Source organism: Cydia strobilella, chromosome 14 (genome assembly GCF_947568885.1).
Source record: "Cydia strobilella chromosome 14, ilCydStro3.1, whole genome shotgun sequence".
NCBI classification, from domain to species: domain Eukaryota; kingdom Metazoa; phylum Arthropoda; class Insecta; order Lepidoptera; family Tortricidae; genus Cydia; species Cydia strobilella.
The window spans coordinates 11485232-11512794 of record NC_086054.1 but is presented as its reverse complement, the minus strand read 5'-3'; the positions used below and the strand labels follow the sequence as shown (position 1 = coordinate 11512794).

Sequence of the window (27563 nt, the reverse complement as noted above, 5' to 3'; positions counted from 1 at the left end):
GTGCTATAATACAGTCTACAGTCCTTGTAGCTGAAATCATCTCAATTCGGCTGATGCACCGACCGATCTTGGTTTCTACGGGTATCATTAGATTGACCTCGTCAGATTGAAAAAATCTTAGATTAAGACATTAAGATGTCTTAGTTTGTCAAGTAGAAGGTTACAGTGTGCGGGCGTTTAATAATATGATTTAGGATGACTTTATTAATTATTTTGTTTTCAGATTGGTGGAGGAATCAGGCTGGCTGTGGCAACTTCGGCAGCTGTTTCAACTAGCTGGCTGCGTAGTGGACCTGCTAGATTTGCAAGGTTCATCTGTGCTGCTGTCGCTTGAGGACGGCTGGGATGTGGTGGCGCAGGTATTGTTAATTACTGATCATTTTAAACTTTATTGCGCTGGGGTAAAGTTTATCAATAGCCAGTTACAGTACAGGTCACTGGCGGGATTTTAAGTTCCAATAAACACTTTCTATAATACAGCGTTATGCTACGTCCAATACATTATTTCTAGATAAATCCTGATAATAATGAATGTGACTATTGTGATCACCATGACAATCTGACAATATGTTGCCATTTTAGACTCAGGCTCAGGGTCGCTTACTAATAGTAAACTTGTTTTTCATTTACTTGTTTTGCTTGTTGTTTAATTAGTTTAATTTTATCCTAACTACACATGGAAAGTTATTTCTGGATTAAATCATTTTAATTTAATTTCATTTACATTCTCTTATTTAATTTGTAATAGTCGTTAGTTAGTTCAGGTCTAATTTGCAAGCAATATTTGAACTAGTTAACTATGTTTTATTGTAAAAAAGCGAATTCTGTAACTTTTCTATAAACGTCTCGAAGAGTAGTAGAAGGCTAAGAGTATTAAATAGTACAGTAACCAATTAAAACTTATTTCAAACATTGACATTTATAAAACTTCTACTTGCAGGTATCATCCCTGGCGCAAATCTGCCTAGATCCCTACTACCGGACGATAGAAGGGTTCCGCACCCTCGTGGAGAAGGAGTGGCTGGCCCTTGGACACAAGTTCCAGCAGCGGCTCAACATCGGGCCCACTCCTCAGCAGGGCTACACGCCCACCTTCCTCATGTTCCTTGATGCTGTCCACCAGGTTAATATTATGTATTACTTTTTCCTAGAGGGATAAAACTTGTTAATGAGGTACTCAAAAATCTGCAGTATCACGGGTGAAAGACTACAGGATTTTCAAAAGATGAACTAATACGCTCCTCAAGTTTTGCCACTACCGGTCTTTGTGGATCTCTATGGAATCTTTAGTCTTTTTTATTTGTCTTTCAACCTTCTATTTCGTCTATTATCGACTTACAGCTCCAGAAGCAGTTCCCGCTAGCCTTCGAGTTCAATGATTACTACACCCGCCTCGTCGCGTACCACAGTACGTCGTGTCGGTTCAGAACATTCTTACTCGACAACGAGGCCTCACGAGCTGAACTAGGGCTCGTGGACGAGCGCCGGCCGGACATCGGCAATCGATTGGTAATTATGCTAAATCCTAGTCGATTCACCAAGCAACTTACGTAAAGTTTACCAATTATCGATTAAGATTTTCGAAATTTGGGAGACATATTTCACCTAATAAAGTTGTATAAAAAGCGCTGTTATAAGAGACATTTGTTCGCAGGGCGTGGAGACGGGCGTGACCGGTTCAGAAGAGGACGTGTACCGCGCGCAGCACGGCCAGTCGCTGTTCGACTACATCGACAAGCTGCACCAGAAATCGCCTAATTTGTACAATTTCCTGTACACGCCGGACCTTGATAACCCGGTAATTGTTCTTTCAATAAATTTTATTTGTCTTTCTCTTTGAACGTTTAGTTCTTAGTAGATCGTTACTTTACAGTTTGGTGCCGTGACCAGGATTCAGATTCATTACAAATACAAATATGGGACTGACAACGGCGTCCACATTTTGTACAAGAATATATTGCAACTGATTGGCTGGTGACGAAATCTTAGCGTCGCGCCCTCTTATTTTTGAAACCAAATAATTATAAATGTAACTGCAAAAGTTTAATGATTTCTACGCATACGATGTCAAAAAACTTTAAGGCAAGTCCTAGGCAGTAAATGTTTAGGTACGTTCGCAGGTACTACGGCCGATGTCGTCCGTATGCAGCCTGGAAGTGTGGGAGTACTACACGCACGAGGAGCTAGCGCACGGCGCGCCGTACGACCTGGAGGCGCAGTCGGCCGACGACGAGCGGGAGTCGCGCGCTCGCCGCACCGTCACCGCCGGGTGAGAACTGAACCTTATGCCATTCCAATAGGGTCTACCGTTACTTACATACCTACGTGATTCCCACTCGTAACACTCGTTAAGTTTTACCTGACCCGTTGTTTGTATGTCTGTAATGAAATCTTGCAAGGCTAGATCCACTTTCCATTATTCGATTGAGCTGAAACTTCACATACTTATGTAAGTTGGCTGATCGCATTTGATCAAAATGCTAATTAAAAAACGTTTTGTTTTTCAGATACGATAGTATACCCCGTGCCATGCCGGCTTCGTTCACTGGACTGTTGGAACGGATCCGTTCGCTAGAACTGGAGCTAGGGCACCTGCCGCAGAAATGGCGCGTGCGCTGGGATCAGCTAGAGTTGCCCAACACGTTGGAGTTGCAGGTACTAAAATTTTACCCACCAATCGTAAACGTCATCACGTAATAAGCTTTACAATTTGACCATGGTAATGAAATAGTGAAGTATGAAAACGCTACTCGCTTTCAGTATCTTCCGAGGTTATTCGGATGTTGTGCTCGAACACGCTTTTCACTTGTTTGTCGCTTATAATAATGTACAATCGCTAATTATATCAGATTTAAACATCCGAGGCTTTGCTCTCTCTTCCACATTAGATTATGTTAATCCTAGATGAATAGTTTTAAATAAATGTTACATGTATATATTGTAGCGCAACTCGTCCCTCTCCTCGTCCGTGGTCCGTCGCTGCACGCTGATGCTGCACAAGCGCGGCACGCTGGAGCTGCTGGTGCGGGGCCGCCTGGCGCGCGCGCCCGCCGCCGCGCCGCAGCACCGCTGGGGCGCCGCCGCGCACGCCGCGCCGCAGCGCTGCGACCACTGCGACCATCTGCTGTGGGGGCCCGTCAAGGTAACCTACAGTAACGCGGCACGCTGGAGCTGCTGGTGCGGGGCCGCCTGGCGCGCGCGCCCGCCGCCGCGCCGCAGCACCGCTGGGGCGCCGCCGCGCACGCCGCGCCGCAGCGCTGCGACCACTGCGACCATCTGCTGTGGGGGCCCGTCAAGGTAACCTACAGTAACGCGGCACGCTGGAGCTGCTGGTGCGGGGCCGCCTGGCGCGCGCGCCCGCCGCCGCGCCGCAGCACCGCTGGGGCGCCGCCGCGCACGCCGCGCCGCAGCGCTGCGACCACTGCGACCATCTGCTGTGGGGGCCCGTCAAGGTAATACACCACAATTTTCCATAGCTTTAGGGAATCGTTTGCTAGAGGCGGGCTGTATACTCGCTTGCCACCACAGTGGTAAATAGAAGTACCTACTTATACTCTCCGTAGAAGATTTCTTCCTTTGTAATTAATTGGATGACGCTTAACAATTTGGTGCCATGACCAGGATCAACGCAAAATGTAGCCTTCAACATTGCACAGTCCATTGTTTGTTATTCAGACGGGCGTCCGCTGCATGGACTGCGGCGCGAGCTGCCACGAGCGCTGCGCGGACCAGCTCACGGCGCCCTGCACGCGGTATAAGGCGCCGCCGCCGCCCGAGCGGGATAGAGATCCGAGGGCCTCTGGGGGAAACAGTAAGTACATTGGCCTTGTACTCATTACATCTAATAGAAATTAACCTTATACACACCTGCTTATAAATATACACCTGCTTGGCGGCGGCAAAGGGTCGCAGCGCCATTTATAAACGTCATATTTTCATAAAAATGTAATGTGTGTGAAAGCACTTCTACAATGTCGCTTGGCAATTCGGTACTGATAAGATGGACTGTAACAGTTAAAAAACAGTGCAATGCTGATCCAAAATTTCTCGTAACATCATTGCTTAGGTTGTTTTTGTAAAGTTTCAGGTCACAGTCTGAGTCAGAGGACGATAACCCGGGGTTCACTATACACTCCGCCCAAAATTTAATCGTAAATATCTTATCAGGTGTAGGCACGCTGCAGTCATCTTCGCAGCAGTACTACGAGCAGTTCTCATCCAACGTGGCAGAGAACAGGACGCACGAGGGCCACCTTTACAAGCGAGGCGCGCTGCTCAAGGGCTGGAAGCAACGGTATTTCTAATTAATGTCTATATATCTATTAACGAATAACTCCGTCAACAGATTAAGTGAAATTAAACTTTATGTCAGTGTCAGAGAAAATAAGATGTGAAAGTTTTTCTCAATAAGTATGTATTTTTAGATCTAGAAAACCAAACAATCAGAAACTTACTGTTGGATCGAAACAGATTCAGTAACAGCATATGAGTCGCTTAACTTTAAAGTCGGGTAAATCCGTCTGTCAGATTATGCGATTTTGGTATTAAGAAAAGGTAATAAGGTAGATCAGTTTGCATCGTGCGCTCGTTCCGATCGGCAGTTCCTTTTGTCCAACCGTGTGACTCATTTGTTTACGCTGTGAGATCGCGCCTCGTTCATACGATAATAAACCTAAGTATCATTGTAATTGAGTTGTCTTTGTCTAAAAGTGCCGTAATAAATTAATGAACATGATTTGTCCTAAGTGCCAATTGGAGGTTATAGACTCCGTGTTTTGTAATATTTGTGAAGGAAATCTTCATTTTGACTGTGCTGGAATACTTGAAACTACTTACCGCAGGATAACAAGTGAGAAAAAAGCAAGTTGGCGGTGCATTCCTTGCCGCGCTGGCGGAAAAAAACCCACACCAGTCCAAGCGAGCATCGTGTCGTCAGAAAAGCAACCACTCCATGAATGTACTAGCACACCTGTCAGTTCTGGTGACTCCGCCGTTCTAAATCGACTGGAGCAGGGGTTTACTTCCGTCTTAGACGAAATTAAGGCCTTTCGTGCCGATTTTGGTTTGCTGCAGGCGGAGCTGCAGTCATGCAAGGATAGCATAAACAGGATTGATGAGATAGAGATTAGATGAGATTGAACCTCGATTGTCGGATGTAGAAGACCGGGTAAATCAAGCAGAGGGAAAAACAACTCTAGAAGTTACTGAACCGATATACCTAATAGTTGAAATTTAACATAGAGATAGTTTGAGTTCCGGGGAAGGACATAGGATAGTGTTTATAGATAGGGTGAAAAGCGGGGTGGAATCATGGTGGAATTGAGATAATTTATTAGTTGTCTGATAATTTGTGTGCATATTATGCTCAAATTGAATGATGATGATTTTCTCCAGGCACTAAACTTACTCTGGCTGCTATTACTGATTCCACGCAGACGAAGTCGCGGGCAAAAACTAGTAATATTATAAATGCGAAAGTCTGTCTGACTGTGTGTTACTCTTCACGCTTAAACCGCTGAACTGATTTAGTTGAAATTTGGTATAGAGATAGTTTGGGACCCGGGGAAGGACATAGGGTAGTTTTTATGGGAATCGATAAAATGCAGATTTGATCAAAATATTACTAACTCCACGCAGACGAAGTCGCGGGCAAAAGCTAGTATCTTATATAACTCTTAAAATATTTTATGTGCTTCGCGAATAGGCCTACATATCTATACAGTATTTTTAGGAGCAGTATATTTATTTTTCACCATTTGATTTGAACTTGTCGACTAGACTACTTAACAAAATCTTTAATAAAAAAAAATGCATAAAATCTTAAAATAATTGTTCTCCTAATTAACACAGAAGCGAATTGAACGGTAAAACTAGCAAATGTCGTCCAAAAGTTAGATGTTTGGCGAAATGTTGTCTGTGAATCGATAATCTGCGAAAAATTGGTCGGGGAATCATTAGGGGGGTACCCCTAATAGCAACACATGTGACGTCACACTTATATTATACGGTCTATTGAGATCGGGATGATCGTTCAAGTCATGATTGTTCATGAGCGAGTTCGTACTCTGACTCGTACTTGCCGATTTTCGTGTGGCTGTGACCACAACCTTTTTTGGGGGCTGGATCCGCGCCTGCCTATAACTTCCGGTGTACCGCAGGGATCACATTTGGGACCTTTGTTATTTGTGCTATATATCAACGATATCACTGATTGTATACAAAACTCAAGCATGCTATTATACGCCGATGACACAAAAATATGTAGAGTTATCAAAAATGTGGACGATTGTACTGTCTTGCAGAATGACCTAAATAATATTCAGGCTTTTTGTACCTCAAATAAATTAGTTTTAAATCCAGATAAATGCTTTATTATCAGCTTTAGTAGGAAGCGAACATCTATAAAATTTAAGTACACACTTTGCGATAAAGAGCTGACTCGTGTTAACCAGATCCGTGACCTCGGTGTAATTATGGATTCAAAACTTACCTTCATACCACACATAGATAACATAGTAGCTAAATCTTTTAACAATTGGGATTCATATTACGAGTGGGAAAGCCTTTTAGTAGATTGTCAACTTATAAAGTATTATTCAACAGTTATGTCCGTAGTAGGTTAGAATTTGCTAGCGCCGTTTGGAATCCACTTTACAAAATTCACAGTGATAAAATAGAGAAAGTAAAGAGAAAGTTTGTCAAGGCGACTGAGTACCGCACTGGACATAAATATATAGACTATACCGCCTCCATGAAAAGACAAAACACTACTTTATTAAGTTCTCGTCGTGAACGTATTGATGTCTTGATACTGTACAAAATTATTAATAACATCATCGATGCCCCTTCGTTAATACACTCGCTTTCTTTTAGGGTACCTCGGCGTTGTGAGCGTGCTTGTAGAAAAAAACCCCTCTTTTATATCCCCCTGAGTCGTACTTCATATGCAAAGAATGGTTTCATTAGGAGAGTGTGCAGGCTCTATGACGAAAAATTTCAAAATATAGATATTTTCCATGAAACACTATGTAACTTCAAACGATTATCCTTAAAATGTATTCAACAGACATAATTGTTTTTACATATTGTTCTACATAACTATTGTTTTTACATAACTGCAAGTTTTTTGGCACTATTTATTAACACACCTTTAATTGTTATTAACGATTGAAATCGATAATTCATATAGATATTAGATACTTTCAAATTAAATGCTTTAATGTTTAGGTTTACATAAATTTAATTAAGGAAACTGTAAGTCTACAATATTACTAACTACCCTTGTACCTAATGTTACATATACGAGACTGTTTGTTTCTTAATAAATAAAATTAAAATATTTGCTCAGCTGCGAATGGATTTACCCGAGTTTGAAGTTAAGCGACACATGTACAATTTTCTTAGTTGAACAATTCGACGCCGATCTGATCCTCTCTATTTTTTGCCGTATGTTGTTAGGTGTGTTCCAAGCCTAATCAATTATGACTGAGTTCAAAATTGCATGTACAATTATCTAAAATCTACTCGTATGTGTTGCTTACTTAGTGATTATAGTATTACTCTCACGATTGCAGGTGGTTTGTGCTAGACTCCATCAAGCATCAGCTTCGCTACTACGATGCGATGGAGGACTCTCATTGCAAAGGCTTCATTGGTAAATTACTACATCTGTATTTAATTCCGTGACGCCCAAAATGTATATGAATACTCAAGGTTTTTTAAGACAGTCATATCATATTGAAATTCGTTTACGAGTAAAGTCGTCGTCAATAGAACTTGCAAATAATGTAAACAAACCATTTTACCTTCATTACTTCGTAATCTCGCTCTTTAAAAGGACAACCATGACCTTATCAACAGTCTATATGCTTAAATATTTTATTTATATACATTTTTAGTTAAATTAAATGTTGATTTATTTGGTTGCAGACTTAGCAGAGGTGATCACGGTAATGCAGGCCCCACCCGCACCCGGACCGCCTAAGAAATGCGACGACCGCTCGTTCTTTGATGTAAGTTATATTTTCTTACCGTCAGACCGTCCAACGTGCATGGTTCATAGTTTATATACAACACAAGATTGAACACGAAATGAGCACTTATCAAGTTGTATCAAAAATTCTCTATTATAAGAAAAGTATCTATACCTATATCTATATCTATCTATATCTATAGCTACGAACGAGCCGACGCACCTACAACTTCTGCGCGAGCGACGCCAACGCGGCGCAGGAGTGGATCGAGAAACTGCAGGCGTGTTTACAGTGAGCGAGTCACAAACTTCACGCTTTCCTCTTCCGTCGGGAGCGCCGTGAGCGAGATGCCGAAAGTCTAGCTAATAGTTTCAGGCGTCAGTAGAGCATCTTATTAAAAAAACATGATACAATTAATACAATACTGTTTATTACACGCCTCTAACAGCTTACATTCAAACAGAGGCATATTGACAAACTAAATAAATTGTAAATGTACAATTTTTCTTTACTTGAATCCATTTTTTTGGGATTAGTTATTTGGAAACGCTAGCATTATCTTTATTTTTAAATATGAATTTTTTTACTACGCACGCACGCTAAAAACAAAAACCCAAAGATGGAATTAAAACTTGTTATGGACGCCCTCTAGTATCTTACATTTTTAATACCTTTAATTGTAGTTTAAACTGGTTTAAAAGTATTTCAATAACTAAATCGACAAAAAGTGTATGACTAGTGAAATATACCCACAAATAACTAATGTTAAAAAAGTGACGCGATCTCACGGTCCTCGCGCCATTTAGCGTAGTTATTGCGTAAACAGCTTCACTATCGCTCTAGTTTTTTAAGAGAGTTGAAAATACGCTGATGGTTTTTAAGAAGTTGTTTACCTAGTTAGGATAATTGTCGACAAATTTAATTATAGTGTTGTTATGTTGAATTTGTACATATTTTATCTTTAATTATTGTTGTGTAAAGACTTTCGTTCCATTATGTGTAATTCAGTTCGTAGCGCATCTGTTGCACGTATTTACTCACTCGTGTCTTCATTTGAGCGTTTTCAGTGTTGTAATGTGTATTTTACATGCACATTTATATATTTAAGCATTTCTGGTGGCCCATGAGGGGACACAGGCTCAAATGGTGACACGGCCTTAGTGTGACCGACGCAACGCGAGTTTAGTAAAGTTCTAAATATAATAAATTGTATTTCGTAATGGAAGATATTATTTTTTACTCGGGAATCTCGTTCCAATGAGCCACCCTCGTTTATTGTTATATACTCATTGATAATTTTGTATGTTTTGTAAATAGTGACACCCACATATCAGCCGCCGCGACGCCCTGAATTTAACCTCTATAAGTACGCTGGTACAATGCTTTTAGCCACTGCATCCGTGTCTTTCTAACTTTATACGCTCGGATCCAATATGACTACAGTTACATTCTTCTAAAATCACGTCTAATAAAAACACAACTTCATCGTAGTTTGCTTCTTGAGACAATTTCATCGTAGATTTTTGACCTTTAATATAATCATTGATCAATAATGTTTATTTTTACTTGTAACAGTGTCTGACAATGATTTCCACTTCGTAAGGCCCAATTTGCATGACCATTTGCATTACCGTTTCAATCTAATTAGAACCTTTCATAAAGCAAATAAAGTTGCATTTCTTGTTTCATTGCTTTAACAAACGTAATCCATCTCAATTTACTATACAACAAGGTTGAAATTAAAAATAGGAAATCTTGTATGATGGTCCTTACAAGGATAAAAGATATCAATATAAATTTTTGCTTGCATTTGGGACTTTACGAGTAACGTAACTGCTATAGTAAAATATTCAATCCGTGATGTGTAAGAGCCAGATGCAGGTTATAAGCACTAGTTCTATGTAGCCAAGTCTAATGCAAATGGTTATTTACATTTTTTATATATGTTGGTGTTTATAAATTTAAGTAGGTATGTATACAGTAAGCGACAGGCAGGCGGAGTTTTATATCGATTTCAGACAAAAAAATCCATATAAAGATGCAATATAAATCTATTGACAGAATGACATCTTTGATCTGAAATCGTCAGACCTGCCGACTATATATGATTATTGCTAAGATTGTTGTGTACATATTTTTGACGTGGGGTCCGCATTTCGTCGCGGTGGGCGAGCGGGATATGAATGTTGTGTTGTGTTTGTGTTGTGAGGGCTCGGTCGATGCTTTTTAATCATGGGTATTTGTCTTCTAAGTCTACTACTGCTTAGACAAGGCCAGCACGCATATTTCACGTTCTATGTGAGAATATACAGTGGGTATAACGAATATTGCTGTTACAAATTATTGTTGCCATAAGCGATATTCCTTTTTTTTGCAACTTTTTAATGTAATTTTTTGCTGAAGATTGACCTACTTTTACTTTTTTTACGGTTTCTTATTAGTTTCGTATCGTTACTGTTCTAAATTAACGCTGTCTTCTAAATACTGCCACAAATTCGCACGGTTGCAATGTAATTTTTAACATTCGTGTGTTCCTCTAAGTGAATAAGGTTTACTATATCGCGTTATGTAATAATGGGCGGGAAGTTCAAAGGATTAAAAGCGACTTAACGTCTTAATTGTAATATTATAATTGCTCTAACAGTTCTTATAGTTGCAATTTCCAGTACAGATAAATACAATATAGAATTCAAATCAAAAGGTTAACCTTTTGATCTTAAGATCAAAAGCTCGAAGAGTTCTCACAACAATTAGATGTACGCGCCTGTAGCGCTGTAGAAATTATTCGTGCCAAATATGCACCGAGTGCGATCAGAACTTGCTTTGCTCCAACACGGGCCGTATACTCATAGGCCCCCTGAGATCAACTCCGTACAAGGTTTTATAGGCCTCCTAAAGGCCGTACTTAAAGGTCGGGAAGGGCTCACGAGGCCACTGTCATATCAGAGAGTGGAGTGTATGAAATAGTTTCACTAGACAGCATTGTCATCACGGTATAGGTTAGGCCTGATGGGTCTCTGTAAGCACTACTGGTAAAGCTTTCGCTTGGTGTTTCACTGCCTTTAAAAACAAGTAAGGGGCGATTGATTTAATAGCTAGTAGTCATAACTGACCATCGGTGGACCTTTATGTTAATCTATTTAATATGGACCTTTATGTCTTTAAAATAAAGTTAACAAATTGTCAGTTAACAATGTGGGCGATGGTACGGTACGGTAGCACTTAACCTATTATCACCAAATGTCAGCGTGTAGTTTAGGGGTCATCCATTAATTACATCACACGTTTAGGGAGGGGAGGGGGTCAAGAAAATGTGACATGTTTTGACAAGGAGGAGGGGGGATTCACAAGCTTTGTGATGTCACCAACTTATTTAAATTATTCTATTCGCTGTACAGTTAAATAACTAGTTTTTGGAACGATAATCGTTTTTAATCGTTTAATTTTCTTTCTTTCTTTTAAAAAATTACTAATATTTCTTTTGTCAAAAATATTTTGATAAAATATTATTTTAAATATTACTTAATTTGATTTGCCGATTTCATTTATAAAAATGTGACGTCACACCAGGGGGGAGGGGTTTGCCAAATGTGACCGTGTGACAAGGAGGGGGGAGGGGTAAAAAAAACCTCGAAATTCCTGTGACGTAATTAATGGATGAACCCTTATGTATAACTTCATTGGACAAATGGCACATATCTACAAAATAGGTAATCAACAACAATCAATTATATAGGTAAATAGTTACCATATAAGGACCCGTGTTTCAATACTGATTTGTCTAAAACGTAGCAATTAATATTGCTACATTTTAGACAAATCAGTATTGAAACACCCATATGCCCATTGGGTCGTTTTCGACCCACACTCTTTAAGGTTACAGGCTCACTCCCCTACTAATTTTAACGTGTAGGAGCTTGTTTTATTCATTGGGTCGAAAACGACCCAATGGGCATATATGGGTTAGAAAGGAAAACACCACGTAGAAACACAAAACATTCTGTATGGAGCGGCGTAAACTATTTAAACTTAACCTCTTGATTTAAACTTAATCAACGAACTTCGTGAATAATTTTCCACTTTAATTGTGCATAGTTTGCATGTAATGATTACATGCAAACTATTGTAATCTCACAAAACGGGTCCTGAACTAGATATCTGCCACTATTTTAGATTCGCAGTTCGCAGTTTTGCCTTAACGTTTGACAAGAAAATGGCTTATCTGCTTACTCATTTGAATACTGTTTACTATATTAAAATGTATTTATATAGTAAAACTCGCTCCATACGAAGGATGTTCTACTGAGGCTGAAGGGACAAAAATGTGTCTTGATGCTTAGGCGTATTATACCGCTTTATAAACGCCTCTAAGTAATACGAGCAGAAGTAAAGTCTAACATATTTTTTTAAGTAATTGACTTCCTCTTTAAAGGCCAGAGCACACCGGATGTGTATGTAAAGATCTGCACGTGAGCGTGCACTAAAATGTTGGACCCGTGCATGCATACTTCACGCAAGAAGTGTGTCGTCTCTCATAAGGATCTGTATTTTACAATGCGCACGTACACGGTTGCGCACACGCATCCGGTGTGCACAGGCCTTTAATATAGGATTTCACTAGAACCGTTCGTTTCTAATGTTAAAGATATTCAGCTTAACGCAGTTGATCTTAACTAATTGGCTTTAATGGATGTTCACCCTTATGCATTGGATTTGGTTTGGTCGTGCATACAAATTGCTTTTGCTGCGTTGGGCGATCTCTTATGTAAGAAATCATTGCGATCGTGTAAAGCTGGTTTTACTGTACCTGCCTATTTAGTTACGCCCGAGGCTTAGCTTAACCAACAACGTCTACCGCTTCTGGTCGAAATAATCTGTGTGACTATGACCGTTCGTCCCGTTAACTACGTTCATAGTTTCTGTGAGCTGACCCAGTCTCGTATGTGCTGTGTACCGTCAAAAAAAGAGATTTTTTAAAATAAATTAGATTTTATTTATACCTGTTTTTTTATATTATCTAGTTTGTACCCTTTGAATGCCACACATTACAGGGTTGGGCAGATTAAGTGTCCTAGTTTTGTAATGCCATTTTACTTAAATATAGCGGAACTTTTCATAACTATATTATTTTTTACTAATCGAGAATGTGTGAAGATTCAGCTTCTATGGGTTACTCTAATTATTACTTATAAACCAATGGAGGTACTTGCAGGTACTCTGACTTGACTGATCCTTCACGATGTGTCCTCTTTGACTGCCACGATCTAAGTGAACGAGTCTCACGAGCCGGTCCAACTGGCTCCCGTGCCCCACTACCTAGCTACCTACCGTGTTGCCAGGTATTTGCCCAACTACCCCGTACTAATCGGGGTAACGCAATGATGTTGCAACATTATAATTATTATTCAACTGCTATCTGTCATGTAAACATAAATAAATCATGACAAATGTATGCGTCTTTATGATTTCTAGACGTGAGCTTGATATATATTGTTTTAAACATGGACGCGAAACGCCAGCTCGTTGTAAATGTATACAAGCAAAAATTCCGACCGTGCGAGATATTTAAGAAGCTGAAACATTTAGATATTAATGTAAGGTTCATACCTCGGACCATTAAGCGATTTAAAAAAACAGGGTCTTCAAGAATCAGGCCCAAACCTGGTCGAAAACTATCTGTTCGTGTCAAAATAGTACATTGTGATACAAGTGTGCTAAGTTGGTCATTACACACGAGGCGATATTGTGTACCTAGTCGGCTCATAAGTTCTGTCACTGGCCTTTAAAATTTAAATTTGGAACTCCTAAAACAAAAACCGTTCTGCATTTGAATTTCGAATCTTTATTAAATATTTGAGTAGTATAATTTTGCAATTTTCTGTTTTCTTCAACATGGAGTGGACGCTTAAAGATAGCCGTACCGCAATAATTGCACTATATCGTTGTGGTCACTCGCCGACTAAAATTTTTAAGCTACTTGAAAATTTAAAATTCTCTAAGATTTGTGTATCGTACCATAGAAAGATACAGTGAGGTCTCTAGTTTAAATGACAAGAAAAGAAGCGGTCGTCCGCGTACAGCTAGGACTCCAGCGGTTGTACAAGCAATTAGGGCACGCATTGCCAGAAATCCCGCTAGGAAACAAAAAGTTATGGCCCTCCAGATGGGTTTGAGCAAAAACACGGTGAAAAGAGTGCTTAATCAAGACCTGAGACTTCGTGCTTATAAACGAAAAACTGGCCATCTTCTCAATGGTCGGCTTAAAGCTTTAAGGCTTAAAAGATCTAAAGCTTTATTGAAGAAGTACGCTAAAAATAAGCACCGTTGTATACTGTTTTCGGACGAGAAAATTTTTGACATAGAAGAAAACTGTAACAAACAAAATGATAGAGTGTACGCTCGCAATAGTAAAGAAGCGTCTAATAGCATTCCCCGTATTCAAAGAGGTCATCACCCTTCATCTGTGATGGTTTGGCTGGGAGTTTCTTATGCGGGCGTCACTAGTATGCATTTTTGTGAGAAAGGAGTAAAAACTAGTGCCAAAGTGTACCAAGACACGGTGTTGACTAATATTGTGAAACCACTATCCCATACGATGTTTCTAAACCAGCATTGGGTTTTCCAGCAGGACTCTGCTCCAGCCCATAAGGCAAAGTCTACACAAGCCTGGCTCGCCTCCAATAAAATCGACTTTATACGGCATGAAGATTGGCCCTCCTCTAGCCCAGATCTTAATCCTTTAGACTATAAAATATGGCAGTATTTAGAGGAAAAGGTGTGCTCAAAACCTTATGCAAATCTAGACTCGCTGAAAAAATCTCTTGCTACGGCAGTGGCCAATATTGACATGAAAGTGGTGCGTGAATCCATTGACGACTGGCCACGAAGACTTCAAACCTGTGTAGATAATTATGGCGGTCATTTTGAATAAATGTTATACATTTAGATTCTCTAGTTTATAAGCTTTCAAACGCTGTACAAATTATACGGAATAAACTTAAACTTTTGATTTTATTTGATACTATGTATATGACAGAACTTATGAGCCGACTAGGTATAATAAGAAAGCCGATGTGTGTAATGACCAATGCACACGCGTTTCATACGACGTTTTTCAACACACTTGCACACAAAAAAGAAACTCATATTAATCAAATTTTAATTGTTAAAACAGTTGGTAAAAGTCTTGCTTCTGTCATACTGCCCGCCGCTTCTCGCCCCGGCCGCGGGCGGGCCGGCCAGGCAGGCGCGAGGGGGCGCCGGTGCCCGCCAGTCCGAGCAATTAAAGAAGGCTCCGTTTCCATGCATATTATTAGCAATCAGTTACCTTCTTAACTCAGTCGGATAATATAATGAAAAAGCACGAGTGGTATAATATACTGAAAAAGCACGCGTGTTTAATATCTCGGATTATGAGCCATAAATCGGTGGAATAAAAACGTCGTTTTGAGCGAGTGTGTTGAAAATATAATTAAAAGCGTTCGTGGGCGTAAACTAGCCCAAGGTGCAAGTAAACTCGCTAAAGATATGAAAATGTCGTTTATTACGACATTCTGATCTTGGATTGAAGGCCTACAAAAAAAAACACGCATAAACAGAAATTCTAGAGTGAAAAAATAGAGGGACTTGCTAGCTTGGCATGAGGGTGATGAAATTATTTTTTCCGACGAAAAGATGTTTCAATTCCAAGATAGCCACAATCAACAAAAGGACCGTGTTTACGGTGCTTTATTGGGGGATATTCTAGCGCTCTAAATTAAAAAGAAATTCTCCCAAAGGCGAATACTAGCGTCACAATTTGGTATTCGGTATTCGGTATGCGCGGATCAATTTTATTGGTGATATCGGTCATAATCGGCGAGCCAAATTGGGGTTTGCGTCCGCAAAAGTTGTTTCCGTGTGGACTGCCCTTAAAATGAATTATCTGGTCGTACGATATTTGGTTGAGCAATACAAACGTCAAATAAATAAAAAAGAACTTGTCTATGCTATTGCTATTTTGCTATATCTACTCAAAACTCAAATCCGGTGTATTTGCGGTTCTTGGATGATTATGTATTTAATATCATCGTTACTCGCCGAGCCGTGCATGTATTCGTTTTGTGCTGTATACAGTAGTTTAGTTAATTAATACGAAGTTCGGTACACAATGGACAATGCCTCTCGTCAAGTCGTCATCGTCACTGAGTGCGTCAGTCAAATATTATCCACGTCGCATTTGGCACCAGCTACTCGAAAGAACGCACGCTTCTTTGCCAGAAAATAGTGTCATGGATCCAATAGTAAGTGTACCCGTTATTTATTTGTGTTTTTCTGTAAATGTCGGGCGAATATGGAGACAGGGATATCGAACAGACTTTAGCTACGCTACGAAGCTCAATCGCGAGCTTAGGATACTATTTAAGTAACGATGTGATCTTCAACTAACTTTTCTACATATTGTCTGTATCATTCCAAAGGGGTAGTTAATGGTAGGGTATTAACTATATCATTTTTGGGATGTGGCTGGAACAAGTATACAATTGTACCATGAAAGAGGTCATTGAGGTTATCATTCAATGAAATTTTGTTTTGGGTGTAGATGATTGCTAGCTTCTCTGAACTTTACTAATTTACCATGCTTTAAATTAATAACTCTTTTATTTCAGTGTGCTTCTGTGATGCAGTTGCTAGTTGGAAAGCTAAATCGCAAATACACTACAGATATGGAGATGAACCATGAAACTAAGATTTGGACTGGCAACACTGAATATTGCTAAAAATAGAATGGCATGACTTAAGCCTATGAGAGCCAATCAAAGGCGAGAATTGTTTGTCAATAACAACTGCTCATTCACTGACTAGTTTGGGAGAAGCAGAAGCACCTTCTTTAAGACATCCATATGCAGTCCAGTCCGTCCGCTCCGCAAACATTATCCGTATGCTCAGCAAACATTCAAGTAACTACTGATGAATATTGTGGCGATTTAGCTTGAGAAGGTCCCAAAAAGGATGTTGATTTTGTGGTAAGTTGGTATGAGTATATAATTAATTTCTAACTACGTCTCACATACTTTAAACTATCCAGGGGAAGTGTAATTCAAATAATCAAGACATAATTATGTTTTGCATTTTTCCTTTAATTTTCATCTTATCAACCTAACCATTCATCAATCAATTGTTTTGTATCTGCTAATTTCATAATTTCACTTGAATTTGTCACTTTGTTAAAACCTCATATGCTATGCACATTTGTATAATCACAACTAAGTACTTACAAATAATTTTTCTTTTCTTTTCAGGGCTGGGTGCAAGCACAGGAGCTACATTGTTGAGTCTTAATCCATTCTGATTGGATAAAAATAAATAAATTCAGCAACTGTTGAGCCAACACAATTGGCAAATAATATTAATTGAAGCTTGTCAAAATTCAAAAATGAAAACAAAGATTTCCAAAAAGTTGTCGGACATTCAGACAAGTCCATGCACATAGTTGGTTGGGTTTCAATTTTCTGTTCAGCAATCTAGTTTTCTGCCATGTTGCTTGTAATGTTGGCGCTTCATGCCCAAAAGGACAGTTTGGAATACAATAAAGGGTCAAATAACAAATATTGCAATAAATTAATAAATCAAAAATCCTTTATTGAAAGCATCTTCTTGAAAAAATCTATTTGAAATTTTTTCTGTTTTTGCATTGGGGAATTTGGGAATAGTGATGGAATGGTGATAAAATAACAGTGTTAATCTGGTTTTGTTAATATTTATTTTAAATAGTGTTGCTTGGAAAATACAATTTTGTTTAAACTTTTTGTGTTCTTTGGCCAGTTGAAAAGCTATTTTTCTGTTGGTGGTTTTTTTTGATAAGTCGTTTGGCTCAAGTTTCATGACAAAAAATTTAATGTTGAGCAGATAATAAATTATCACGAGCAGAATCATTATTGTACAAATATTTGGTTAAATTTCAATTCCTGTTGTTTTCAGTTTGTGTAGATTGCTTCATGCAAATATTTTGTTCACAAACCTTCCTAATTGATAGAATGTTATAATTATAAAATGAATACTTAGATAATATTCATTATAACTAAAAGGTTATAGTGTCAAAAGTCGTTAACCTTATATGTCTACAGTTATCAGTATTTCGCAAAAATTTTCTTCATCTGTTATTTAAACAAATACTTTGGGTATAGAAGCTGCGCCAAATGCGTTGCACTTTTTGAAGATACAGGTCTGAGTAGATTAGAAATATTCCTTTGCCGGTGGCTTTTATGACTTCCTCGTCGTTGACGTTGATTGCTAGACAGCTGTAGTTATTCTTAGCTTAGCTTAGTTAGCGTCCTTCCACCAGACATGATGATAGAGTACGCTGTCCTCCTTCTTTCGACATTGACCTCCTTCCGGATACGCATACCTTGAGCGTTTAATTAGGATTAAGGGATTGTTTAGTTTTAGGATTTGACCACGGGACAGGGTATTCGATCATAACTACCCCTTGGCTATCCCAGAAAAGAGAGCCCATGACCTTACCGGCGGATGGGATGGGATTGCCTTAAATTTCTTCGGAGTCGGAGATGACGGCCTCTTGGTCATGGACTGTTGTTTAGTTTCTGGGTCGTAATGATGAAGCCACGTTTCGTCCATAGTTATAAAACGAGCCAAAAATTGCTTAGGATCTTTTTGTAACAAGTACAAACAGCTTTGTAAAACAGGCTTTGGTGACAGTCATCATCATCATATATTTAATAGTAAGACTTGTCGGTGGAGCAATTTCCATGTTTGACAGTATCTTTTGTATAAGTAATGGCTTATTTGCCAACATGGGTGCAATGGGTCACCATAGATTAGATTAGATTATTTATTTCATAAAAGACAATTACAGAAAGATATAAGAATTTCTATCATGATCGACGTCAAAATAAATTAAAAATGAATATAATAACAATACTAATGAAATGAAATTATAGCACCAATAAGAATTGTCGACATATAAAATATACTAGCCGTAATTCGGCACGATCGCATCTCGTGCCACTCCAGAGAAGCATCTTAACCTCTAGTTTTTTGTTCCACCTTCTATCTGGTCTTCACTGACATCTTTAAGAAGTAAATAATAATTTAATAATTTTTCCTGCGCAGTGTCTTGAACGTATGTATGATCCCAATCTATCCCATGAGGATTTGCCGGTTCATATGTTTGTAACAAAGGCATAGATGTATCTCCGTAACTTATCACCAAGTTCCTAACATAGTCTTTATAGTTATTCTTGATATTTTCCTCTTTGAGAGGCTCAAAGTTGCAGAGTTTTCTCCTTTTACTAGGTAAATATTGCGCAGTGTAAATAAGAAGATGTTTTTATGATAAAGATTCTTTATTCATCAACTCTGTGTCCTTACATGTAGTTATCTTTGTTGTCTGTCCCTACTGCCCTACTGTCTTATATATTAGTCTCGTACATTACATCCCCTTTCTTTTCAAGCAACCACAACATGAAATGTCTACTAGCAAGTATCGACTTATTACAATAAAATTGGCTGAATATACAACACACATATAAAGCATAAGCTGCATAAGCTATCAATTTAATCAGTTTGATAATCACAGAGATAGCTAGGCTTCTTGATCAGTCGACCTGCTCTAGTTCTTATAGCAGAATTGTTATTTTCATTAGCAATACTTTGAGTACTTTGATCATTCTCATTTTCTTCTGTGTAGTTCTGAACATCAAAAATATTCTTACTTTATTGTGAAACATAGCTATCATCTGTCATTTTAATAACAAAACTTCTGTGAGACACAGCTATATTAAACATATTAATAACGGGTCACTCACGTATTTTAAGTCGAAAACGCTCGACATGTTTCACTCCACGCAAGCTCCTGATGACGCTCCTCCTTACCTACCTACTCCTTTCACCTCGAAAGTCGCAACTCAAGTAATCAAAACTGTTGTGTTGTCTATGGTCGGCCGTCGTACTAGAATCTATGCATGATAAAAAATAAAGATTGTCTTTGATCTGAACTTGAAATGGTTTTTGCTATGTTGACTGCTTCACTGACGTCCTGAAGCTCTTCCGTTTGTAGTAATTTTTCCTTTATAACTTGGTTTTTCAAACCTATAATTAACATGTCTTTTACTAGCGAGTCTGATAGTTCCGAAGTCACATGAGGCAGCTAAATTGTTTATTGACGTCACATACTCATCTAGTGACTCCTCCTCCGTTTGAAAGCGACTCAACAAATTGTACCTCTCAACTGTTGTGTTTTTGCAGGCGTTGAATTTGCTGTGGAATTTCTTTATCACTGACTCTAACGTTTCTTCCGACCTCTGTACGTTGAATGAGTCGTAAATTTCTAATCCTTCGTCACCGATGGCATTTAACAAAATTGCGACTTTCTATTTCTCTGGTAGTTTTTCCAAGTCATTTGCGTCGCTGAAGATTTCAAATTTCTGTTTCCATCTCCGCCACTTTTCCGAATTTGCACACTCATTAGGACCTGCGCCATTTTTCTGAACGCTAACCTGTAACGGCTTTAGGCTGTTCGCTAGGATAACGTTTTGTGATTTTTCCGTTCCGTTGGCCATGTTCTTTCTTCTTTTGCTTCGTTTTCACTTCTGACACCATGTATCGTCTTCAGTATTGGGGATATTGGGCTTTAATTATTTAAATAGGATTTCGGGAGCGGAGCACAAATCACATCATTTCAAGTTCAGATCAAAGACAATCTTTATTTTTTTATTTTGCATAGATTCTAGTACGACGGCCGACCATAGACAGCACAATAAAAACAATTCTCAGTGCCGTGTCGGCCGGCACCTAGACCACGTGGCAAGCAAAGTCAAATGGCTAACCGAACGAAACAAAAATACGATCTACTTACCTTCGCGTGAAAATGAGAAAGCACAAGGCGGCATCTCTGTGTCGGCATCTACAATGGAAAACGGCGGCGCACGCCTTACTATTTTAGGCGCGCGGCTCAGAACAGGTTAAGCTGAAGACGCGGGTTCGATTCCCGCTTCGGCCACCGGTGGACTTGGTCTCTTTTTCTTTGGTGTATGTTATCTATTTCAGTTTATAATCATTCGTGGCCCTCAAAATGGTCTCGCCGGAAGATCAGCGCTGACTTTTGGGTTACCATTATGCTGAGGCGGGACCATTTCGTTGTAAATTATTTATTTTTATATTTATATTTCTTTGTTGTTTTTATACTTTTGTATGTTATAGTTTATCACGAATTAATGCGATGATTTCTGATTTCTAAACATGTCCTAATGCCTCTCTGTTTCGTCCATTACTTCTTTATGCTTCGTTACATCCATTTGGTTATTTATAGCTCTATCGATTTCATTCTCTGATGAAGTCTGAGGTTCTCTCATTTTTATTGACAATGCTTCATCTAGATTATCACTAACCATACGGTGAGTTAACGATTGTTTGATACACGATTGATCTTTCGTGAGGTCCTAAGGTCCTCAGATAACAGAGACTCTTCTGCCTCTAGGGGATGTAAATGTGCATATTATTTGAATGGGACCTTGTGAATATTGCATCACCTACTTTCACTTTTGGCTCTGTTATACTACTTATTTTCAAATTTTCCCTATTTTTACTTTCTCTTTTGATCTGTACTATATCACCAATGCATGGCGCAATTTTTGCTTTTACTCTAGCTTGTTTCGGTGAATGATTATATCGTTCTCTTAAACTTGAGAGACCTGCACACCGGATGGGTCGGCAGATCTTGCAACTTACATGAGGAGTTGCTACAGGGCGCGTGGGTCGCTCTCCACAAATCAAACCACGGACTTTCTTCATACAATCTTTTATTAAAAAGAGTCGGAGAAAAATACTTTTAATTTTAACATCACAGCTGACACATATTGGTTAATTACTTAATTAAAGGACAGATCAAGGTAGCGTTACATGGCAAATCGATTGGAGGCCATGACGGAAGAGAGAAGGTGTCAAAAACCATAGACTTATATACCATTCTATAAACATAGACAATTAGATTAAGTTCATGTAGAGATGGTGTAAGGAGATTATATATTCTAACAAAACTCAGTAGGTATTGATTCAAGAACATGTCCTTATATTAATTCATAATCATTTCACCTCTTTTCCAACCTTCTAACAGTGTTGCTTAGTAGAGGTACTTGAAGAATTGTCAATATTAATACATATTCCAGGTGTCAGAAAATCAGCTGGTTTTAGAATATGTCCTTGATCATTTCCTACATAAGTCAGCCTATTTCCTATGGCGTGTACTTCTTTGATTATTGTAAACAGCTGATTGTCTCCTAGTAAATGTTTTTCTAGGGTTCGCTTAAGACAATGTTTCACTATCGCTACTAAACGTTCATATACCCCCTCATGCCAGGGTGCCAGCTGAGGAATAAATTTCCATTGTATTCCTTTGGATGATGAGTTAATTCTGGTCACTACTTCCGACAGTAGTTTAAATTGAAGTACATTATCAGACAATATTATTGAAGGGGTTCCTCAAGCGGCAACAAATCTTCGAAACGCCAGAGAACATTGATCCGTAGATATATCTTTTACTATCTCAAGGTGAATGGCACGTATCACTAAACAAGTGAATAAGCAGACCCAACGTTTTTCTTGACTTTTATCTGATTTGACTACCATAGGTCCGAAGTAATCCATTCCGACATAAGTAAAAGGTGTCTCATACTTCACTCTCTCTGGAGGTAAAGCAGGTGTGTTGGGTAAAGTGTAAGCTCCACCTCTGTGTTTTACACATTGTTGACATTTATTTATGATTTTCTGAACTTGTGCTACCTTGTGGAATCCAAAACCGTTGTCTCACTTTACTTAACGTATGTGGTACTCTCACGTGATAATTTTCTTCATGTAATTCTTTTTATGACATAATTGGTAAATTCACAATTTTTAGGTAATAAGATTGGATGTTTTGTCTCATATATATGACATGTCTGAATGTGTTAGAATGCGCTTCCTCTAACGATTAGACAAGCCCCAAACAAGCTGACTTTCAAACGAATGCTCCACAAGCACCTGCTAATAGATACTGTCTAGTGGGACCTCCCTTTCCGCACACATGCAAAAATATATTTATGTAGGTACGAGGGGCACACCGAAGTGATCGGAAATAGATAAAACTATTTGTGGGATGTATATAAATTATGATTTATTGTTTTTCGAAGTATGCTCCCTTGCAATCAATGCATTTTTTCGAACCAGTCAGTATAGCAGTAATTCCAGTCTGAACTGGATATTGACAAAATGGCCGTTTTGTAGGCTTCCACGGCGGCTTCTGGGTCTTCAAACCGCTGACCACGCAAAAAATCTTTATTTCTTGGGAATGTAAAAAAATCATTTGGACAGGTCAGGGCTGTACGGAGGGTGGGTCATCAACTCGACGTTTTCCTGTTTCAAAAATTCTTTTGTTTTACGGGCGGTGTGGGACCTCGCATTATCGTGATGTAAGATGACGCGACGGGTCGGACTGCCTCTGCGAAGTTCGGCTATCATCTCGGGCAAACAAACGGAGGTGTACCAATAAGCGGTTATTGTTCATTGTTCTTGTAAGGGAATCGTAGCCACACGCCATTTTTTGGCACAAGAAGCGACCATTTTCTTAGACACACTACGAGAACGCACGACTTTTCTCGGCTTGTCCTCATTTTCGAAGACCCAAACTGCCGACTGATGCTTTCTTTCAGGCTCGTACGAATAATTCCAATATTCATCACCTGAGACGATATTATAAACGGCTTTTGACTTGCCTCTGTTGAAGCGTTTCTGATTAGAGCGGCACCAATCAACACGAGCCGCCTTTTGCTCTTCTGTCAAATTTGGGGTACCCAACGGTAAACTAGTTTCCTGACACACAACTCACTATGCAAAATAGCGTGAATTGCAGTCATACCAATACCCATGGTTGCTCGGATCTGCTCATATGGCACATGTCGGTCTTCTTTAATTATTTTTTTCCACAGCCGCGATGTTTTCAGGTGTCACCGCTGTTTTTGGTCGACCTGTAGAAGGTACAGTACTGAGAGAGGCACTACCACGTCGAAACTCCGCATACAACCATTGTCGTTTGACTAGGTGCTTGAATATCATATAAGGAAACAAGCTCCTTGAGATAATCCTCTACGAAAGTTGTGATAAATTATGACACAACAATTTTCACGCGTGAGCTCCATTTTATTTATCGACATTCTAATTTAAAAACGCTGTGATAACTGTTTTTTTTTTTTCTTAAATTGTACAAATGGCATAATGATTGTAAGAGACAGTATGCAGGTAACAAAAAAGGTTTTATCCCATCAAAGCCTAAACTACTTCATTTCCGATCATTTCGGTGTGCCCCTCGTATTCATAGCTCTTGTGTATTTTTCCATATCCTAGAATCTTTCTATAATTTTATTTGTCATTTCCAAAAAGGAATGTAGTAGTTTGGGGTTTTTCCAAGGTGTCCTTAAGTGTTTTGTTTAAGCCGGGTAGAATTACTGCCTTTCTAGTTTCCGTTTCTAGAAAATGGAGATCTGCTAGTAATCTTATAGAGTCCCCCAGCGGCGACACACAGTCTTTCTCATTTTTATTAAGTAGGTCCTTTAATATCTTATTTAAATTAGCGATAACCAATCTAATCTGATTTTGTTTTTCACGTAATTTCTCATCCCTAGTTTTAGCATTTTTATTTAAGGTTATTTCAATTTCTTCGTTTAGTTTTGGTGCTTGTACTAAACAGTTTTCTATCGAGGGAATTTTTTCTTCCAATTTCTTTTTGCCTTCTTTATCCAATCCTTTCTGAATGATACTTTGCCATAGTTCCGCTAATTTTGGGTTAATGGAAATTACATTCTTTTTCATATCTGGCTTTCCGATTAACTGCAAGATGTTCTCTTTATCTTCACCTGCCTATAATGCCTATTCATCTAATGTATTGTCGAGTTAGAGTATAATCACATGAAATTATTACTAACAACACTATTAGCACGTAAGGTTTATCTGTAAGTGCTGATATGTATAATAATAAACAAATAAACAAAAAAAAAACTTTTTGAGCATTAAAAAATGTCTTATGGCATTACGTCCGCCACGTTTTGGCGTTTTCAAGCTTTAGGAGCTAGGTTGAGTCATATCTATGTCTACGTTAGTGTTTTAAATAATTATTGCTTGTTCTCTGTTTGAAATAATAGGTTTTGTGAGTGTAGGTGTTTGAGCTGCCAGTGATAACTAATCTGCATATCCAAATTGTGACTGTGTGGGGACAAATCCAGTAACATTTGTTTCTTCTTGCAACCTTTGTTTGATACCATACAATATTACTTTATTATTATTAATTAATGATTCTGCGTACAACCTTTGGTCTTCGTGCAACTTATATGCTACATTCAACCCTGTGTCATTATATTCATCATCTTCTTTTAGGGCTTTGTAAGCTTCATTAATTAATGTTCGTTTCTTTATGAACGAGAGTGAAGGCATTGTTTGACGTATTTGGGTCGACGAATGTGATGGCAGCGCAGCGGCGAGTACGTGACCACAGCGATGATGACTATTCTTTTGCTTCACATGAAAAGCTGTAGAGTTCTCTTCGTTGCGCCTGTGCTCCTCCTCCTGAAGCAGCGTGCGGACCACTTCACTCGTTAATTGGTTTGTTAAGCAGGCAGCACGCAAGCAGTCTCCAAGCCAGAGATAAGCTAGATTATCGAACTCCTGGGGCAGGCCGGAAAGTAGTATATCTTGGCTACTTCATCATCTTCGATCGTTTTTGCTATGTCTGCCAGTTGTTGTCATTACCTGAGTAGAAGTACCTTTCTGTATAGTCCCCTTGGTTCAAATGTGTCCGCTTGCTTCTGCCACGCTTCCTTTGCAGTCTTTGCATCACGGACATATTGGTACAGATTTAGTTTTATGGCAAGGCATATACGAGCCAAGGCACGGCTTTCACTGGTCGCATCAACATTGGTGCCTTCGATGCAGGTCCATAAGCCATCCAGGGTCAGCAACATTTGCATAGGAAACTTCCAATTAACGTAAGAATTTATATCATCAAGCTTCTTGACGGGGATATCTGTGTTCTTTGTAGACATCTTTTAAGGTCTATTGGCTGAATTTGGATAGAGATTTAAAAGATTGCACGAGGAGAGGGGACGAGTGCAAATCTGTCGAATCTTCCTTCTTGGTGTGTATTTTGCAGTTTCAATCATACGGCGTTAGCACTGGGCTCTAGTAACCTATTGGCAGATTAAGTGAGCTGTGGTACGCGTCACCGTGGAGTCCGTGGATATGAAATAAATGTAGGTTTCTTTACATGAGGTTGTTTTAATTCTTCAATAAAATATCGAAATCCATCCAATGTCGTATTTCGAAGGCGGATTGTCGAAGGGAACAAAAACATCGCGCGCTGCGCAAAACTTGCGACGGGAAATATTACCATCGCGCAACTATGCTCCCTTGTTAAACAAATAACTATTAATGTTATAATACTTATAATGACTCATGACACGAGTGCAAGTCACACGGTAAATAATTTCCGCGCATGTTTGATAAAAGGAAAGTAAAATGCTCGTGTAAAGTAACACGTTCGTTTTATAAAACGTATAACTAATCAATTGACATGTACAATCACGTTATAAAATCACCTTATAATTGCCGTCGATCATTGGAATTTTAATAAATCATTTTTCATGCGAATCAAATGGAAATAGGTAATTACCTATTTTTATTACTATTCACCTTATGGCTCCTCTACACGATGGGCCATCATCATCATACTGGCCCACTAAGTTGTGCCGCCAGCGTGTAGAGAGGGTAGTGGTGTCGGATGGCTTATGGCGCGGCGGGATGGCGATGGGATGGCCGCGGTGTCGGTTTTTCGTCGGCACATCAATGGCAGTGGGCCAGTGGGCCTAGCACATGATTGGCGCGACAGTATCTCGCCGCGAGATAGACTACCCGTCTTTTACTAACTGTATGAATTAAAGGGGGACGGGTAGTCTATAGCAGTACGCATCTACACGTGGCCGGGCCCATCCCATTCCACAGTGCGTGCTCGAACGCGGTTGACTGGACGTTCGTGCTGTGTATCAATTTACGATCTTTTTTTGATTAAAAATGACGAGTACGTGGGCGTGGAAAATTTACAATTTAAATAAATAAATATAACAATACATACCAATGGTAAAATAAAGACTGAATTAGACACATATCTAATAAATACATAGTCATACATATAAACACAATATATATACACAGCGGCACATTAAGTAAGAGACAGGTAAGAAATAAATTTCAGTAGGGTTTTGAAGCGTTGATGAGTTTTTGCGCAAATTTAAATTGACTTAGGTATTAGTTCTTAGTTCTATTGCGATTGATAGATCCACCATCTTTTTCTACGCCATTTCATTTTAATTACTTAAATTATTGTGCACATTAAGAAAATGTTGGTACGTGGCGTATACACAAATGTGGCTTTCCATGATAGAAGAGTCCTTATGCTTCTAGTGTAGGGTTGCCATAAAAGTGTGGGGACTCAGACCGGGACCTTAAAAAAAGGAGTAAAGGTAGAAAAATAGGTAACTTTTATTACAACAAAACGTAACTTTAAAGGTTTAG

General features: G+C 39.0%; 1 protein-coding gene and 1 long non-coding RNA gene across 2 annotated transcripts in view; both read left to right on the top strand.

Moving 5' to 3' along the window:
• Window positions 1-12956, top strand: part of LOC134747208 (myotubularin-related protein 13) — a 79256-nt gene extending 66300 nt beyond the window's left edge. The window contains exons 29-40 of the mRNA XM_063681809.1: window positions 224-359; window positions 941-1123; window positions 1342-1509; window positions 1655-1798; window positions 2121-2269; window positions 2508-2655; window positions 2945-3142; window positions 3676-3811; window positions 4168-4294; window positions 7575-7654; window positions 7930-8012; window positions 8176-12956. Of these exons, the coding sequence (XP_063537879.1) occupies window positions 224-359; window positions 941-1123; window positions 1342-1509; window positions 1655-1798; window positions 2121-2269; window positions 2508-2655; window positions 2945-3142; window positions 3676-3811; window positions 4168-4294; window positions 7575-7654; window positions 7930-8012; window positions 8176-8268 (1645 nt within the window). The 3' untranslated portion in view covers window positions 8269-12956. The remainder of the gene's footprint in view (window positions 1-223; window positions 360-940; window positions 1124-1341; window positions 1510-1654; window positions 1799-2120; window positions 2270-2507; window positions 2656-2944; window positions 3143-3675; window positions 3812-4167; window positions 4295-7574; window positions 7655-7929; window positions 8013-8175) is intronic.
• Window positions 12957-15991: 3035 nt separating this feature from the next.
• LOC134747194 (uncharacterized) lies at window positions 15992-26214 on the top strand. The gene is made up of 3 exons (XR_010128301.1): window positions 15992-16255; window positions 16622-16978; window positions 17255-26214. It is a non-coding gene; the product is annotated as an uncharacterized LOC134747194 (long non-coding RNA).
• The last annotated feature ends 1349 nt before the right edge of the window (window positions 26215-27563 follow it).